This window comes from Akanthomyces muscarius (genome assembly GCF_028009165.1).
Source record: "Akanthomyces muscarius strain Ve6 chromosome Unknown contig_18, whole genome shotgun sequence".
NCBI classification, from domain to species: domain Eukaryota; kingdom Fungi; phylum Ascomycota; class Sordariomycetes; order Hypocreales; family Cordycipitaceae; genus Akanthomyces; species Akanthomyces muscarius.
This window is the reverse complement of record NW_026611618.1, coordinates 1980027-1996992: the sequence shown is the minus strand read 5'-3', so window position 1 is coordinate 1996992 and position 16966 is coordinate 1980027. Positions and strand designations below refer to the sequence as shown.

Below are 16966 nucleotides of genomic sequence, written 5' to 3'. Positions count from 1 at the left end.
CGAGTTGTCATGTCGTCAAAGTGTATTTCTGCATGTATTCAAGTTCGGAGGCAAGGCTTGTACGACCTATTGGCCAGACTCCAGTCCCAGCTTCTCGTACCGGCCCTTGAACTCGGCAAACAGCTTGTTCAACCCCGCCAGGTTCAGCGGATCCTTGTCACTCTCCTGCTCCATCCAGCAGAGCATGTTGTGAATGTCAAACGCCGTGGCCAGCATGTAGCCCAGCTGCGCCTCGCGGTACACCTGCTCCCCGGTATCCGCGTCGCCCGTCCGCGCATTCCACTGCGCGGCGTAGACGTCGCAAAAGTGCCGCTCCTCGGCCTCGAGGTACGGCCGGCAGCTCGCAATCTTGCTCGTCTCGTCGAACCACTTGAACATTTTCTGCATAAAGTGCCCACCAATGTCAAACGCGCGGTAATTCTCAAACACGAATTCAAAATCAATCAGCGTGAGCTTGGTCTCGTCCGCCGCGGGCCTGTTCTTGACGAGAATGTTCATCGACTGGATGTCGTGGATGCACCAGCCCGTCTTGGCGCCGAGCTTCTGCAGAGCCTCGACGACGACGGCGCAGCGTCCGGCGAGGTCGTAGTCGACGAGCTCATCAATGGGCACGCCGCCCTCGCGCGCCAGCGCCTTGAGCTTGTCCAGGCGGTGCAGGCTGCGCAGCCCCTTGCCGACGGCTTCGTAGTAGCTCGCGACGGGCTTCTTGGGCAGCGCGACGGCTTGGAGGGTGTGAAACGTGGCGAGCCCGCGGGCCAGATCCGCGCGGAGGGCCTCGTCCTCGACGTCCTCGGGCTCCAGGGTCCGCGCGTCGAGAAACTCGTCGATGCGGGCAAGCGTGCCGTCTTGCGTCTGGAATAGGCCATACACGCGGGCGCCCAGGCCGGACCGGCCGTACTCGTAGGTCAGCAGGGCCTCTTGCTCCTTGGTCGGGACGAGGTGCCGGAAGGCCTCAAAGTCGGAGCCGCTCGAGCGGTGGAACTTGATGAAGAGCTTGAGCGGCTCGGCGGGAATCGTGCCATCGTCGGGAGCAGGCCGCTCAACGACGCAGCTGGGATTGGTAAAGGAGGTGCTGTACGCGACGGTGATGGTGGCGGGATCTTGCTTGGGCCATTCTTGTGTGAGAAATGTGGAAACGATGTCCCGGGCGATTTGCGGGGTGGGCACCTTGTCCTCGGGCAAGGCGAACGGGAGCTGTGTTAACGACACCATTGTGTAGTATACTCGAGTTCTTTGTATATCTGCATCAGATCTTGTGGCGGTATTCTTATAAGTCGTGGCTCCTTGACCCTGTCCACTCAAAATGTAGGTAAAGATGGAACACGGCCAATGACTCAGACAAGCGTAGATATTTCTGGGCCTAGACGGAAGACCGACCCGGGACCTATTGCCATGCCAAAACTAGCGATGATGCAGAGTGAATCATTTTCGAATTCGATATAGGTCCCGCGATAATCTTGACTCAAGTGTCTGCCGAAGATAACCAAACGTCGTTGTTCTGCACGAGGGTGCCAAAAAAAAAAGACACCGCTTGAGTAGAAGTAGCAGCCTATTACATCTTTTTATCTTTTTCTTAATTTCCCTATAGTTATCTTCCATTTCTTGTATTATTCTTATTTCTCCTTTGTATCTTATTTCTTTTCTTTCCTCACCTCTCCCATATTTTCCTTCAAATCTTTTTTTCTTTTTGCTCATCCCGTGCTCTGCTGTGCTCGATCACCGTGTACTGCATAGCCGCTCCATAGGGAAAGTGGGCGTCCGCAGTCGTCACATTACCAGCAGGCAATGCGATCGAACTCGCCGGGAAGTCCGACTTTTAAACTCTGTAGTGCATGAATCCACCCTGGAAAAGATCCGAGAAAGATCTGAATACACAGTAAACGGGCTACAGACTCCTTTATGTAAACCCGGCAAAGGCACGCCCTACATGCAACCCCGCTACGCCCTTTGACCCCACGTTGGCCGGCATCGCAAACGGCGTCAACCCACTTCCACCATCCTCTGTTCCGACATCCATTGGCGCACAAATACAGCTCACTTGCCATCTAGACTTGCTCAATTCTATATCCCAAATTCGAAACTTGGTATCACAGCAATCGCTCCCACCATGTCTCAACATACCATTCGTCACGCTCGCAAGGAGGGTACGTCCCCCAAGCCCGCCGTCGACCCCCCACCAGCAGCAGCAATCTAACCTTCGATAATCCTCGCAGATGTCCCCATTATCCTGGACCTGATCCAGGCCCTCGCCGACTACGAAAAGGAGTCTGACGCCAACAAAGCGACCATCGAGACTCTCACCAGCACTATTGCCTTTGCCCCCTCAGGCGTGCCCTCGGACCCCAACACGACCGGCTACAAGCCCAGCACTGAGCCCACGTCGAGCAGCCGGCCCGCGCGCTGCCTGCTGCTCACCAACCCCGAGGGCGAGACGGTCGCCATGGCGCTGTATTTCTACAACTACAGCACGTGGCGCGCCTGCCCGGGCATCTACCTCGAGGACCTGTTCGTGCAGCCGTCGCAGCGCGGCCGCGGCTACGGCAAGGCCCTGCTGGTGCAGCTCGCCAAGGAGGTCGTGGCGTTTGGCGGCGCGCGGCTCGAGTGGTCGGTGCTCAAGTGGAACGAGCCGAGCATCAAGTTTTACGAAAAGATTGGCGCGCAAGGCATGCATGAGTGGATGACGATGCGCGTGACCGACGACGGCCTGACCAAGCTGGCGGGCCTGCTGGACTGAGAGAGCGGTGCGCAAAAGACAAAAAGTTTCATGATTGATAGACTCCGATAGATGCAATGTAGTAAAAGTACAAATATACAAAAGTGTTGTGGTGTCATGTAGCATCTGCTACCTGGTGGACTTCTTCAAAGGCTGGCCGTTGGCATCAACACCGTCAAAGATGGACCGCTGCTGCGGCGTGGCATCTCGCATGCTTGGGAGATCGCCAAACGTAAACTTGTACTGCAGCGTCCGCGGGTCCTGCTCCATCTTGGGCGTCAGCATCCACGTGCGGTTATACGCCCGCCGGAACCATCGTGGCGAGAGGCCGTTGCCAGAGTGTGACATGCCGTACGGACCGGCATCGCTTTGCCCAGACCGCGCCACGCGCCTTGCGCTCCGATTCCGCTCCACCGCGGCGGCTGTGTGGGATGCATATCGCATCAGCGCGGCTGCTGCTGCTTGGCTCTCCGACTGCGGTTCGGCAGCAGCAGCAGCAGCAGCAGCGCCCGCGCGGATCCGCCGCGCGGGAATCTGCCACTCGCCCGATTCTTGCGCGCCGCGGCTCAGACGGCCGAGCAGCTCCCACTCGCCCTTGCCGAGGGGTGGCTGCATCTTGTCCGCGCTGCGCCGCCACCAGCGTGCCTTTTTGGCGTTGACGACGCACTCGGCCGGCGCGTCGCCCCAGATGTTCTCCTTGGGCACGTCGACGCTGGGATTGGTGGTCTTGATCGCGGGCCCGAGCAGGTGCGACGTGGACCTGGCTTCGTTTTGGCGCTGGCGCTGCGACGACAGCAGCCGCAGGAGCTTTGGCTGGTCCCATTTCAAGAAGAAGCGGTTCTTGGGGTTTCCGATCGGTTTCTTTTCCTTTGAGCCGCCGTCGGTCGACATGGGGCCGCTCGCGTCCGTCGTGGCAGCAGAGATTCCGCTCGTCAGGGCCTCCAGCGCCTTGGAGTCCTGGACGCCCTGCGGCACGACAAAGTCGCTCATCAGCTGCCGCCGCCGCGTGCCGGACCGGCCAAAGGCTTTCGAGATGAGCCCTTCCATGCACTTTCGATTGCCATGGTTGGCGGCGGACAGCGTGCGCAGCACCCCTTGCGCCCGCTCCCAGTGCGGCTTGGCCCGGGGGTCCTGCTTGCGGTGCTGGTGGAAGCGGGTCTGTATCAGGGACTGGATCGTCGGTCGGACGGCGGGAGGGAGATAGGAGCACTCGCGCAGCAGCCGGCGGTAGATGGAAAGGCCCTTTTGCGGCGTCACCGCGGCGGGATGCGGTGCGGGCATTGTCTGTTGCGGGCGATCGGCCTGGTGATGGCTGCGGCAGGGAGTGACGGCTCGAAGGAAACTCTTTTTTCTGGATTGGGATAGGGTGTGGAGTAGTGCCAAAGCTGGAAACCAACAACCACTACGAAGAACATTGAACTCTGCAAAATGGAAATAGACTAAGAAAGGATTCATGACGTATCCTTTAGACTTCGGATACAATGGGCATCCATTCTGTGTATCCAATTAAAAGCCTCTTACAGAAATCTTGATCGGCGTCGGTAAACATCTCTGCTTTGTATTGCAGCGCGAACCGAATGACAGGGTCATGCATTTGTATGGCAGAAGATGCCACCAATCTGATCACTTCTACTCGACAAAGATACTTGAATGAGTGTGTCTAGGCAAGACAGCGCCGCGAGCCACAACGCTAGCTGTTGCCTCTGTTGGCCCTGTTGCATCGCTGTCACAGTCGGCCCTGTTACTTTTGCTGCTAATTAGCGGCACTGGCTTTGCTATTACATTTCTCGGGTCTCGACGCAGAATCTTGTCTGCAAGTGTCTGCACCAGCGCATCGCTAAACTCAATTGCCGGTTGGCCAGCGATGCTCAACCCAGCCCCCAGATCCACAAGGGATGCAAACTGGCCACTGAATAGCCAGCCAATGGTCAGTATCAAGCATTCGACGAAGCTTTGATTTTAGTGCCAAGTCGCAAGTAGGGGTCGACGGGCGTAGTGACGCAGAGACGGAGGGCAAACGTGAAACCACTTAAGGATGCCCCACAGCGAGGGCACGCCAACGCGGTCGACACGCGACACGACCAGACACGAAATCACGAAACAGACACGCTTCCTCTGCAATCAATTAACGACCCTTGGCAGCCTCCATTCCACCGTGTGTGCTCTGTACTCTGTACCTAGCTGGCACATGTACCTGCGACAAGAGTCGCTATTGAGCGAGCCTTGCTGTTGCGGCCTTTGGACACACCGGAGAATAACTGCTCTGTCAAGTCTGCGGCAATTGCAGCGGCACTTTTCTGAACTGTTTTCATTTGATGAATTACGTACCTAGGAAATTCCGTAGCGCCGCTTGCTAAAAGCGCCATTGAGAGCGCCATAACTCAGTGTAGCTCAGCGCTGCACAACCACTGGTTTAGCGCTTCACAACGACCACTTACAGCGCCGCATCTCCTAAGGCGCACCTGCTGAGGCCCCCTCATTCCCTCGGTAGAGGTACATGTACCTCCTCTGACCACTCTTATTCCTTCGGCCGCCCGCCCACTTTGGCCTCATTTTCAATCCTGTAGTCATCGCCCTTGTCAACTCGAGCAATACCACAGCAGGCCGTATCCCATTTGACAAGAGAGCGCTTTCTGCGCCTCAGAGCGGTATCATTTGCACTCCTCGATCGCCCTGCTGTTCGCGTCATCCTCTGCGACCCGTATCGCAGGTACTTTTCAGCTATATGCAGCATCACCGAGATCTCTCCTTCGCATAGTCGCCGACCATCATGCCGTCCGCTTCGCAATCTTCGCAACAGTCCTTTACCATGAGCCAGCAGTCGCAGCAGGGGCGTCCCAATGCCTCGTTTCACCGCGGCTTCCCGGCCAACCCTGAAGGCCCTCAAATCTACTCGGTGAGTGTCATGCGCAACCGCAAAGCCTTTCGTCCACCCAAAAGCGCGTTTTACTAACATGTAGATACCCAGGCCTCGTATTCCGGAGTCGATGTCTACGAAATGGAAGTCAACAACGTGGCTGTTATGCGGCGGCGCCACGACTCTTGTCTAAATGCCACACAAATTCTAAAGGTCGCCGGTGTCGACAAAGGCAAGCGAACCAAGATCCTCGAAAAGGAAATCCAGACCGGAGAGCACGAAAAGGTGCAGGGCGGATACGGAAAATACCAGGGCACTTGGATCAAATTCGAGCGCGGTGTTGAAGTCTGTCGTCAATATGGCGTCGAGGAAATTCTCCGCCCCCTTCTGACCTATGATATGGGCCAAGACGGAGGTGTCGCTGGTCAAGGCGACTTTAATACACCTACCAAGGAGCAGGCTATGGCTGCTCAAAGGAAGCGCATGTACAACTCTAGCGCCGAGGGCAGACCGAATGGCGTCAACGGCACATTCTTCAAGAATATCTCAAGCACCGCGTCGCACGCTGTCGCTGCCATTAGCAAGGCTCGATTCGACTCGCCCAACCCGCGCAGCCGAAATGGTCCCTCCCGTGCACCCAGCTTCAGCAGACAGCCTTCGATGCAGAATGGCGACGATTTCCCTGGAAATTCGCAGCAGAGCTTCGCCTCTGAATACAGTCAGCACGTTGACTCTGCGTACTCGACACAACAGCCGAACGGCGTACCTCCTATGCCTGAGGCTGAGCCCCCCCGAAAGCGCCAACGTGTCAATATGACTCCTGCGGATAGCTTCGGCGGATACGGCCAGAACATGGACGCTTATGCCAATGCGTTCCCTGGATCTCCCACCGAACCCAACGAGTCGTTCATGTACTCGCAGAGTGCTATGCAGGACCGCTCACCCATCGAAGAGGCCAGCGGATCGCAAGCACCACTACCGTATGAGATGTCTCCTGACGCGGAGATGAAGCGAAACATGCTCATGAGTCTATTCATGGACTCCTCCACGCCTGATTTCTCAAAACACGATCTACTCCGCACTCTGACACACAGCGAGCTCGACATGCCTATTGACCCGCCAAGCCACACTGCCCTGCACTGGGCCGCTACTCTTTCACGGATACCTCTTCTGCGAGCCCTGATTGCCGCCGGTGCCTCTCCATACCGAGTCAACTCTTCAGGCGAAACACCGCTTATGCGCGCGTGCAGTGTAACAAACTCCATGGACCACGGATCCTTCCCTGACTTGCTCGAGGTACTGGGTGGAACCATTGAGGCCAGAGATCACAAAAGCCGCACTGTCCTGCATCACATTGCCGTTACCAGCGCTGTGAAAGGTCGGAATGCTGCCAGCCGCTACTACCTGGAGAGCTTGCTTGAGTGGGTTGTTCGTCAAGGCAGCGTGCCTAGCAGCCAGAATGTCGGCGTCAACGGAGCCGCACCCAATGGTGCCCAGGTTACCATTCCTAAAATGGGTATTGCTCGATTCATGACTGAGATTGTCAATGCTCAAGACAGCTGCGGTGACACTGCTTTAAATATTGCTGCCAGAATTGGCAACAAGAGCATCATCTCCCAGCTTCTTGAAGTCGGCGCAGACCCTAACATTGCCAACAAAGTCGGCCTTCGACCTGTCGACTTTGGTATTGGTGTCGAGAACGCCGAAGAGAAGCGAAACGGTGAGACCACGTCCGAGAAGGCCAGCGCTCCTGGCTCGAGCCAAAAGATGCGCGAGAGCAGCGACGAGATCATTGCTTCAATCACACACCTCTTGGGCGAGACCAGCTCCGCTTTCCAGCAAGAAATGAAGACAAAGCAGGTCAGCCTAGACTCGCTGCACACCAATCTGCGCAGCACCTCGACGCAGCTCGGCGAGGCGCGCCGCAAGATTGATCACCTCACCTCATCGGTGACCAAGCAGCAGCTCGCGCGCCGCAAGGTGTCTAACCTGGCGCACGCCCGCGAGGATGAGCAGATGCGGCTCATGAACGAGCAGTCGCGCTCGGCGCAGCCCAACCCCTCATCGTCATGGGAGACGGAGCTCGGTGCCATGCTCGAGGCGGCTGAAGAGGAGCAGGGCGGTGGATTTGGCGCTGAGGGCATGCTGCCGACTGCAGGCGTCCTACGCGCACGTATTCGCGCCATCGAGGCCCGCCGCGACGTCACCCGCAAAATGGTCCAGGCCCTCCAGGGCCGCAGCCGCGATGTCGAGGTCAAATACCGCCGCGTAGTGGCGCTCTGCACCGGCGTTGCGGAAAATGACGTCGATGCCGTCATTGACGGCCTGCTCAAGGCTGTCGAGAGCGAGCGCGAGGAGCTCGAGATTGACCGCGTCCGGCGCTTCCTGGGCGGTGTTGAGGGCGTGGTGCACTAGTAGTGCTGCCTGCTCTCTACTTGCTGCTCTGGGCTCATGCCAGCATGTGTACATTTTTTGCTTCTCTCTGTTCAACTTGGCTAAAATGTCGGTCTATCACGGTGTTGGTCAATCCCGATGGCATAATTACCGAGAGGGGTGTGTGAGGATTTGGAAACGGGCGCGTGTTCAGAAAATATGGATGTGATTATTATGGCGGTTTACTTCTGGATTTTCGTCGGAGTTGGTCTGTTTTTTTTTCTCTTCATGAGCCCTTGCTTGTTTGGTAGAAACGAAGCTCAAGCTCAGGTGTTTTTTAATCGGTTTCTGGAGTACATTGCGCAAAGGTCAGTCAGCCGGCTGCGGCCGTGGCTTGTTTTTTGGGGGGCGAGGTTCCCCTTAGGTAGTTTATATTGTCGGTTTCTTTTCTTAGTATTTCTATCATGATATTAATGCATTATTCATCTGCGCTACGTTCCGTCACAACTTTGTCCCTCGGTCTGTTCTCTTGGTTGCATTGGATTAATGTGCCTCTGGTTGAGATGTAGTTGGTCTGTCTATACGTGGTGAATGGAACAGAAAGATGAAAATAAAAACAAAAGAACTTGTCCAGACATGAATGCCACACGCACACCATAAACGCCCACGCAATGCCTAAAAAAGTAATGACGATGACTTTGTGCCAGCTCCGAGTTGGCAAACCTCACGACGCAATGCCGTCTCGGTACACGCCCTCCCACTTGGCTTCCACCCCCGAGATCTTGCCCTTGAGCGCCTGAATCTCCGCCTCCAGCTCGTCCATGTTGCGGTTCAAGGCCGAAATCTCTTCAAAGCGCCGCGCGCGCGTGGCCGCCCGCAGCATCTCCTCCACCATGAAGCGCTGCTCCTCCAGGACCGCCAGGCCCTCGCGCAGACCCTTTTCTTCCGTCTCCAGCTGGCTTACGACTGTGCTTGCTTCGCTGGCAGCTTGTGAAGCAGTGTCCGACTCGGCAAGCTCTGTGTGGCGCAGGCCCGAGGAGCCCGAGTGGACGGACAGGTGCGGCGTAGACCGCGCAGACCGGGGCGACTGATTGCGCAGCAGCTGCGGAAGGCTTTTCAGTGGCACCATGTTGGTGTGCAAAAAGGTGCTTGCGTAACTGTAGATGGCCGTTTGTAATCGTTGCTGCGTCGGACTCTGTGTGGGCAGGTCGCGTATGCGTTTGGCGGCAATACCGTATTTGCCAAAACTATCAATCAGACGTTTTCGGATTTTGCCTGCCTCTTGAATCTGTGCTCGTGTCGGCGGGGGTTTGTTCAAGTCGACTTCGCCATTTTCCAGCTTGTCCGGCTGCAGTGCTAATAGAACGCGATGGAAAGAGGGAAGCAGCTGGCGAATGCCGCGCTCGAATTGCCGTAGTGTCTCGTATGAGCGCTGGTCTGCGGGCTTCATTTCAAGAGAAGCGTTGAAGTCTCTACCAGAAAATATCGTGTGGTTACAGTCCTGGCACATGCGAATGCCGATCTTGACAAGGCCAGTCGCGGGAGGCGGTTTCTCTGTAGATTGATGTGAGGCTGCTTGTGTCAGGATGAACTGCCTTGGTAGGAAACCCCTGGGCTGTCGGGTGTACTTACGTGGTGCAACATCGAGACTGACTTCGGATGAGCAGCCTGTTTGTAAGTCTGCACATACTACTCGGCCGCAAATGCGACAATGGTGTCTCCTAAATGTCCAAGTGCCGAATTCCTGTTGGCAGAATGGGCACTTTGCTACGGATTCGTCATCCTCCCACGGTACGACAGACTGCTCGATTGCTTTCCGCTGGTTATTTTGGCCCGTCAATTGGCTGACTGGTGATAACAGAGAGCCGTTTGGTTTCTCGGGCGGATCGACCAATAATTTCGTAAGCTTCGTTAGCCGTTTCTCCAGCCGCGAAACTTCGAGTTTCTGTCGCTCGACGCGGTTCCTTCGAATCTCTACAAAGGTGTTTGTGTGGTCACTTGAGACGCCCGCATGGTCGTTGTACCCGTCTCTGGACTTGTAGCAGGTTTCGCAGACTCGAGCCCAGACGCCGCGAATAGGTTCGTGGTTCGCGCTCCGGCTGAGTTTCATTTGGTACATGGTATGTTCCTCACAGAATAATCGGCCGCACTTTCGGCAGTTTATACTGCCATTCATAGGACCCAGATTCTTTCCGCACGCGGGGTCGGTGCACCGATCGTGGCCTGTTGGACGCTGCCAATGAATTTTGGTGATGAGCTCCTCGGGATCAACATGGACTTCTTGCGCTTTGCCGGGAGCATGTGACACGATCTGTTGCTGGGGTTGAACCGACTCGTTTGATTCGAAAACATCCAAGCCGCGAAGCTTTTGATTGATCAGGGACAGCGGTTGGAAGCGCTTTGCCTTTAGAACCTGCTTGTCGAACCATGTCTTTACTTCGTCTTGCTCCTCGGCGGGGAGTTCTTGGTGATTGTCGTCGATGTGTCGATTTAATTGTAACAGGGTCACCTACAAATTGGAATGTGAGCACACAGTCGCACATTCAGAGTCCTTCGCGCGTACCATCTCCTCGTTACATATTGGGCAGAGAAGCCCTCCATCGCTGGATAGGCCGGCCTTGGGCTGTGCGCCGACGCTGATGCTAGATACGATATCCTGCCCGATATCCGGCAGGCTGCCGCTGATGGGCGGCGACAGCGATGACGAGCCAATCGACACGGTGCTGTCGGACGGTGCCAACGGGCTGGGGGCGCGAGGGGCAGCGGGTGGCGGCGCAAGGCCCTTGCCGCTGCCCAGGATGCGACCGCCGCCGAGCCTCCGACCAGACATGAAGAGTTGCTGCTGTCTTAAGTCGAGAGTGTATAGATGAGGCGATGCCCGCCAATGCGGCAACCCGAGACGGCCCTTGGTGTTCGAGCTGCCTCTGGCGCTTTTGGCATCGAGAAGTGCGAAATGACCGATAAAGGGTGGGATGACGATGGCAGGTGGCCGGCAGCTGTGGCTAGCAGAGCTGCGTGGTGGAACCCCCTGTGGCAGGCTGCCACATGGTGTGGAGCGAGGGACATGGCGGGCAGTACTAACTTGAAGACAGTGATATCTTGCAAAGAAATGGCCAGTCAAACTCGGACCAGGCTTTCTGTTTATGAATTTTCTCTATCTCCTCTTTTACAGTGTGTTACGATAATCGTGCGTGACAGAACGCTCGTCCATCGAAGCAGTGCTCGCTGGAGACGGCCTCCAAGCCCCTCCACAGCAGCGGCAAGTCCACTAATAGCCCGCTATAAGCCTGCTAGATGGCCGCTGCATTGACACCGTTTGGGCGGACTGCACCCTGGCTCCGGGCACCTGGCTAGCGCCTTTCGCGCCTTACCTATCGAGGCCTTATCGGAGCTCGACCTGTCTGTCTGTGTCTTGAGCCGCTCCGACGCCGGCTCGTTTCTGCCCATCTTGAACTTTTACAACCCAACTTGCAAACCCGCCCAGCATGCCCAAATCGTTCCCAGAAGTGCAGCCCGGAGGCAGCCTCATCCTCGCGTGGCAGGTCAAGGGCAAGACCATTTTAGTCGTCGGCGGCGGCGAGGTATGGTGCTTCAGTTCAGATCCCTTTACCGACTGATTCTAACTACAGTAGGTTGCCGCTGGCCGCATCCTCAACTGCCTCAATGCCGACGCCAACATTACTGTCGTGTGCCCTGCTGCGGGCCTGAATAAAGAAGTCGCCCATCGCATTGCCGAGAAGCAAGTCATACACATCGACCGAGTCTTCGAACCCTCCGATCTCGATAATGCAGACATGGTCATGGTGGCCATTGACGACCCAGATGCGTCCACGGTGATCTGGAAGCTGTGCAAGGAGAAGAAGATTCCCGCCAACATCGCGGATGTGCCACCAGAATGCGACTTTTACTTTGGCAGCGTCCACAGAGACGGTCCTCTACAGATCATGGTCAGCACCAATGGTCGTGGGCCTCGGCTCGCGGCGTCCATTCGTCGCTTCATTGCCAGCAAGCTCCCCAAGAACGCTGGCAATGCCATCGATATCATTGGCGAACTACGAACCAAGTTGCGCAAAGTTGCACCAAAAGTGGAAGACGGCCCAAAGAGAATGCGCTGGTCAGTGACCGACTTTTTTTTTTCCGGGGTGCTAGAATGACGAAATCGGCTAACCTGATTCAATTTATTTAGGATGTCCAAAGTCAGCGACACATACAAGTGGGAAGAAATGTGCCAGATGACGCACGAAGATATGGAAAATCTGCTACTATTTTATCCCGCTAACAAAGCACCATCTATGGATATCATCAAATCTCTACGAGATGTGCGAGATGTTGAGGCGCTCGATGTATTTGAGGGATCATTCGGATTCAGCATTGGCATATAAAAAGTGTCACAAGAGACTGTGCTCGCGGCACGCCACCAGACTTCGGTCAAATAAAATAGCCACTGCATTGGATAGACTGTATATAATGTATAATAGAGCAAAATATATGCTGCAAGATCCATCTATGCGTCCGGAGATTTGGGTGCCCAAATTCGCCCTATGATTAGTCATCTCCACTCTGCCGCGAAGGATCGTGCACCATACACGCTCAACTGTAACTGACACGCGCCAGACAAAGGACGTCCATGGCACTCGCCAGTTAGCCGACATTCACAGGGTCGACGCGTCAATCCTGTCACACTGGCTACACAAATACGTATCTACAGATTCAGGGCCATAACTGTGGTAAATCATGGCGGATCAGGACGTTTCCACTTCGGACATCTTCTCCAGCGAAAGCCCAATCGTCGAAGATGTGATACCGCCCTTTTTCAACACCACATTCTCAACACATCGGGTATCGCCACTTTTCATTGGAGCACAGGCTCTGGACCAGGCTCGGCTTGATGTACTTGCCCATCGTTTGCGAGACACCCTTGTCGGAGACGTTGTTCGCGGCATTCAAATCGGTTTGGAGTCTCTTGAAACGCCCGTAGGACAGGTCGGCCCGCTGCGTTATGTGAAATTTCGCTGGTTCTCGCCCCAAGATGTACTCGGCGACCGAGAGGTTCTTGACGACGCTCCTGACCGCGCGAGAGGTGAGACTGGCGATGGCTCAGACAAGGGCCTCTGGGTAGAAATTCGGCACGAGAACGCGGCCTACGTCGCTCTCCTGCTGCCTGGATACACGACCCTCCACCAAAACACTTCAGCTAGACCGTCAGACTGGGCCATGCGCCCGGGAAGGACGGCAACGGACAACAGCTTGGATGAAACGAGGTTTCTTCATTTACCTCTACTGTTGCTACGCATGCCGCAGCCACTTAAGCATGTGATTGGCGACTGGCTATCCACGACATTTGATTGCCGCGTCAGCAAGCTCTCTCTAGGCACAAAAACGCTCGTCAACGTCTGGGAGGGGTGGATTGAGACTATGGGCTTGTCTAACAAGGGGCCAGATTTTGTCGTCACGCTGGCCTTCAACGCACCCCTTCGCGATGGCGAGGGCGCCCTGAACTCTGACTCGGATTCGGACGCAGAGGAGACCATGGAACCGGGCCTGCGGAGCATGAGCGTCGCGGTGCCGCCTCAAGATCTCCGCCGCTTCCTGCGCACAGGCGAAAGGCTGCGGCCGGAGAATAGCAGCACGCCTCACCTGTGGGAAAAGGATGCCCGTGAACGCCGGCGCCTCGCCGGAGGCAACATGGATGACGGCTGGTCCTGGAGGACCGCCACCAGCACCGGCGACCAGCCATTCACGACGGCGTTGGGTCGGTATCTGCAGCACCACTTGGCGCTGAACATGTTTCACCCCAGCGTGCGAGTTATTCAGATATCGTGTGGCGGATTTGTGCTCGCGCAGTCGCGGCTCAAAATTCTACGTCGCGGGGATCTGACCGACGACTTGTCCCGCGCAGCATGGATGTTTGCGACGCAGCTCGGTGGAAGAATACGAGGAGACGAGCTGCCGTCTGTGATTCCAGCGGGTATGCCCTGAGACGAACGAGCAGGGCGTTCTCCAGCGACATTAGGAACGCGGCGGCTCGGTAGTTATGAAGCAAGCACCACTATGTGTGGAGATTCTTTAGCCCTATGCCACTCCAGGGGTTTCCTGAACTTGGTGGCAGTGTGCGGCGCGATGCTTGCCTTTCGAGCGCGGCTCCCGTGCTAGGCGCGTCTTCCCCAGCACGCCCCCGCTGATCCTGGCGCAGGCCACGACAGCGACGCAAGCAAGCTACGCCAAGCGGAGCTACCGCGCCGACCAGGTATCTCATGTCCGCCGAGCATTACTGGTGATGATGGCACACTTGTGTTTATTCATAAGCCGTCTGCCCAAACCTGCAGCGACATGCTGCGGACTTTTGGACAGTGACATACGCGGCAGCGGACACCACGTCGGAGCTAGGCCGCTTACACTAGCGTCTCAATACACAATGCCACCCAGCATATAAAACGATCTTTGACCCCTCAAATTAGTTGACACTGCAACCTACAACAAGGGTCTGGTATTGACTAGCACCAGGGAAACAACACGTCAATACACACTAGCACGTTTCGTTCTCTTTTCATTCTTTGAAGATGAAGGCTGTTGTATTTGGAGCTACTGGCCTTGTGGGGTCTGAGCTCCTCAATGCCTGCATCGCCACCGATAAGATCACCAAAGTCTATGTTGTGACGAGACGAGCGCTGGACGATGACCGCGCCAAGAACCCCAAAGTCGAGGTCATTCTGCACTCTGACTTTACACAGTACCCTCCTGCACTGCTGAATAAGCTCAGGGGTATCGAGCTGTGCCTCTGGTACGCAAGCGAGAGCAGCCATCCTGCACCTCTTTCTGCTTTGCGGTTGACGCGGTGCACTGACGCGGGGCTTTTTTTAACTTCTTTTCCAGGGCAATCGGCGGTCTGCTGTCCAAGTTTAATAATGACAAGAAACTCGCCTACGCTGCCAATGTCGAGTCTCCCTGCGCGGCCGCCACCGCCTTTATCCAGCATCTCTCCAGAGACTCGCCCTCGGGCAAGATTCGCTTCGTCTTTTGCAGCGGCAAGTATACCGAGACGGACCCGGACAAGTCGCTCTGGTTCCTGAGCGACTCGCGCCGGTGGAAGGGCGAGACGGAGACCTTTCTGCAGAAGCTGGCCAGGGAGGACCGCGGCAAGTTTGACGCGTTTGCGGTCCGTCCGGGCTTGATAATCCCCAGTGACCCGCCGCTATCGATCCGCCTTACGGCGGTCGTCTCGCCGGGCATCACGGCGCAGCGTGTGGGCGAGGTCATGGTCAAGGTTGGCCTAGATGGATGGAAAGAAACGGTGCTCGAGCAAGATGATATGCTAGCCCTCCGTTAGGAGCTGCGCAGGGTTTCGTGTTGGATGGGTCTGAAGCCTCTGGATATTCTTTACGTGCGTTGGTTGGCACCTGAAGTCTTTGGCAGGCTACTCTGTGGCATGCATTTCGTTGGCTACGATTCACGGCTACGTTAGTTTTTGAAAGGCTATCTGCATGTACGCCTTACTACTTTCCTCCGACTTCGGGTGCACCTCTATTTCATACATACGCCGTCTGTGAGGCGTCAACGGACTTTCAAAGTGCAAAACTTAGCTACGCCACCACAACAGCAAGGCGACGCCATCAAAGTATGCGCTTTTTTTTCACACATTTCAATAGTACCATTAATGTATAAAACTAAGACAATTCGCTCCCACCTTCTTCGTCTTTCCCCCACATACATCCCTCTCGTTTCCGTATCTTGTTTCTCAGCAAGACTTCCATTCTGCCCGAGTCTCACACTTTGATGCTCGAGCCCAGCACTCAGCGCACCTGGTTCTCCCATCAGATGGTTGATCTGGAAGCCAGCCTGCCCGCCACGTATCAACAGCCGCGGACGCCCGCTGCCTACCATCGGCAGCAGACGCACGCTCTCCTGCTCGCCGCCAGCTCTGCCTCCCTGTCCTCGGCCACCTCGGACCAGGACGACAAGAGCGCCGACTACACCATCCGCGACTACTGTTCCGCCGGTGCAAAGATTCTCATCGCAGCCGGAGTGGTCGTCAGCATCGGCTTCAATATTTGGTACGCCAGGCATCAGTACAAGTGGTACACGGGTCGCTGTTAGCCCAGCCTTTCAACCAACAACTCTGGTTGCAATCCTTCTACGCCTGGATCAAACACTCACAACTTTGGTAACTACTCTACCAACTTTCAGCGCCTGGCTTTAATCTAATAGACTACAACAGAAACTTGAGAACATCTTTCAAACATGTCCAACTCCGTTCATCACCCCAGCGTCGGAAAGCGCTTCCTCGCAATCATGCACGACTGGGCCTATCAACTCACCGGCGGCGGCAGCGTCACCTTTGGCCTGTCCGTCATTGCTTTCCTGGGCCTCTTCCTGCTCTTCACCCTCCTCCTCCTCCTTATGTACTTTGTCTGCTGGGTCCGCTACAGGCTGTCCATAAGGACCAGCCGCAGCCGCAGCGGCGACGGCGAGAGCAGCCGCCGGCGCTGGCGGTGCCGCCAGCGCTGGGACGATATCCGTGCCGCCGCGGCCGGGTGCCGTTCGTCGCGTCGCGAGGCGATGGCAATGGACTCGCTCGGCGAGACCGGCGCCCAGCAGCAGCACGCGTCGCGCCAGGACTACTACCGCGCCAAGCTTGTCGGCTCGCTCTCGCGCAAGCCCAACGCGCTGGATAAGAGCCAGCCGCCTGCGTACGACTCCATCATGGAGCTTCCCCGGCGGGTGCACGTTGCAGACGGTCACCGTCATGCTGGACACATGGTCTAGACTGTTCACGCCGATGACAGGGTCTAAACTGCAAAAGTCCGCCCCTGAGATTGATCTTTTACATGTGGCTTCGCTAAACATCAAGATGTGAGCAGACGTGAGAAAGGCCTGGAGGCTCACGTAGGGCATGGTTTGGTGTTCTTGTTTTCTTATTTCAATACCTATTTCCCTTTGGCTTGCACTAATATTGGCTTGATTATTGCGTGCCATTCTTTTGATACAATTTTCCTTTGTCATTACATGTGGTCAAACACAGTCTA

The 16966-nt window shown here is 56.0% G+C and overlaps 10 protein-coding genes across 10 annotated transcripts; 7 read left to right on the top strand and 3 right to left on the bottom strand.

The window, feature by feature from the left end:
* Nucleotides 1-66: 66 nt before the first annotated feature.
* LMH87_009124 (uncharacterized protein) lies at nucleotides 67-1212 on the bottom strand (the record flags this gene model as incomplete). Its single annotated transcript, XM_056202405.1, has 1 exon — nucleotides 67-1212. The coding sequence occupies one exon, from the start codon at nucleotides 1210-1212 to the stop codon at nucleotides 67-69; it is 1146 nt and encodes a 381-aa protein (XP_056056972.1).
* An 895-nt stretch (nucleotides 1213-2107) lies between these two features.
* On the top strand, nucleotides 2108-2734 carry LMH87_009123 (uncharacterized protein; the record flags this gene model as incomplete). Its single annotated transcript, XM_056202404.1, has 2 exons — nucleotides 2108-2144; nucleotides 2214-2734. The coding sequence occupies 2 exons, from the start codon at nucleotides 2108-2110 to the stop codon at nucleotides 2732-2734; spliced, it is 558 nt and encodes a 185-aa protein (XP_056056971.1).
* A 108-nt stretch (nucleotides 2735-2842) lies between these two features.
* LMH87_009122 (uncharacterized protein) lies at nucleotides 2843-3994 on the bottom strand (the record flags this gene model as incomplete). Its single annotated transcript, XM_056202403.1, has 1 exon — nucleotides 2843-3994. The coding sequence occupies one exon, from the start codon at nucleotides 3992-3994 to the stop codon at nucleotides 2843-2845; it is 1152 nt and encodes a 383-aa protein (XP_056056970.1).
* Nucleotides 3995-5483: 1489 nt separating this feature from the next.
* On the top strand, nucleotides 5484-7985 carry LMH87_009121 (uncharacterized protein; the record flags this gene model as incomplete). The annotated part of the gene is made up of 2 exons (XM_056202401.1): nucleotides 5484-5609; nucleotides 5682-7985. 2 exons carry the CDS (start codon nucleotides 5484-5486, stop codon nucleotides 7983-7985), a joined length of 2430 nt encoding a protein of 809 aa, XP_056056969.1.
* Nucleotides 7986-8667: 682 nt separating this feature from the next.
* Nucleotides 8668-10773, bottom strand: LMH87_009120 (uncharacterized protein; the record flags this gene model as incomplete). The annotated part of the gene is made up of 3 exons (XM_056202400.1): nucleotides 8668-9515; nucleotides 9576-10452; nucleotides 10507-10773. 3 exons carry the CDS (start codon nucleotides 10771-10773, stop codon nucleotides 8668-8670), a joined length of 1992 nt encoding a protein of 663 aa, XP_056056968.1.
* A 655-nt stretch (nucleotides 10774-11428) lies between these two features.
* On the top strand, nucleotides 11429-12325 carry LMH87_009119 (uncharacterized protein; the record flags this gene model as incomplete). The annotated part of the gene is made up of 3 exons (XM_056202399.1): nucleotides 11429-11524; nucleotides 11576-12057; nucleotides 12130-12325. 3 exons carry the CDS (start codon nucleotides 11429-11431, stop codon nucleotides 12323-12325), a joined length of 774 nt encoding a protein of 257 aa, XP_056056967.1.
* A 352-nt stretch (nucleotides 12326-12677) lies between these two features.
* On the top strand, nucleotides 12678-13922 carry LMH87_009118 (uncharacterized protein; the record flags this gene model as incomplete). The annotated part of the gene is made up of 1 exon (XM_056202398.1): nucleotides 12678-13922. One exon carries the CDS (start codon nucleotides 12678-12680, stop codon nucleotides 13920-13922), a length of 1245 nt encoding a protein of 414 aa, XP_056056966.1.
* A 581-nt stretch (nucleotides 13923-14503) lies between these two features.
* LMH87_009117 (uncharacterized protein) lies at nucleotides 14504-15270 on the top strand (the record flags this gene model as incomplete). The annotated part of the gene is made up of 2 exons (XM_056202397.1): nucleotides 14504-14724; nucleotides 14817-15270. 2 exons carry the CDS (start codon nucleotides 14504-14506, stop codon nucleotides 15268-15270), a joined length of 675 nt encoding a protein of 224 aa, XP_056056965.1.
* A 446-nt stretch (nucleotides 15271-15716) lies between these two features.
* LMH87_009116 (uncharacterized protein) lies at nucleotides 15717-16166 on the top strand (the record flags this gene model as incomplete). Its single annotated transcript, XM_056202396.1, has 3 exons — nucleotides 15717-15994; nucleotides 16043-16104; nucleotides 16159-16166. 3 exons carry the CDS (start codon nucleotides 15717-15719, stop codon nucleotides 16164-16166), a joined length of 348 nt encoding a protein of 115 aa, XP_056056964.1.
* A 66-nt stretch (nucleotides 16167-16232) lies between these two features.
* Nucleotides 16233-16706, top strand: LMH87_009115 (uncharacterized protein; the record flags this gene model as incomplete). Its single annotated transcript, XM_056202395.1, has 1 exon — nucleotides 16233-16706. One exon carries the CDS (start codon nucleotides 16233-16235, stop codon nucleotides 16704-16706), a length of 474 nt encoding a protein of 157 aa, XP_056056963.1.
* Nucleotides 16707-16966: the final 260 nt, after the last annotated feature.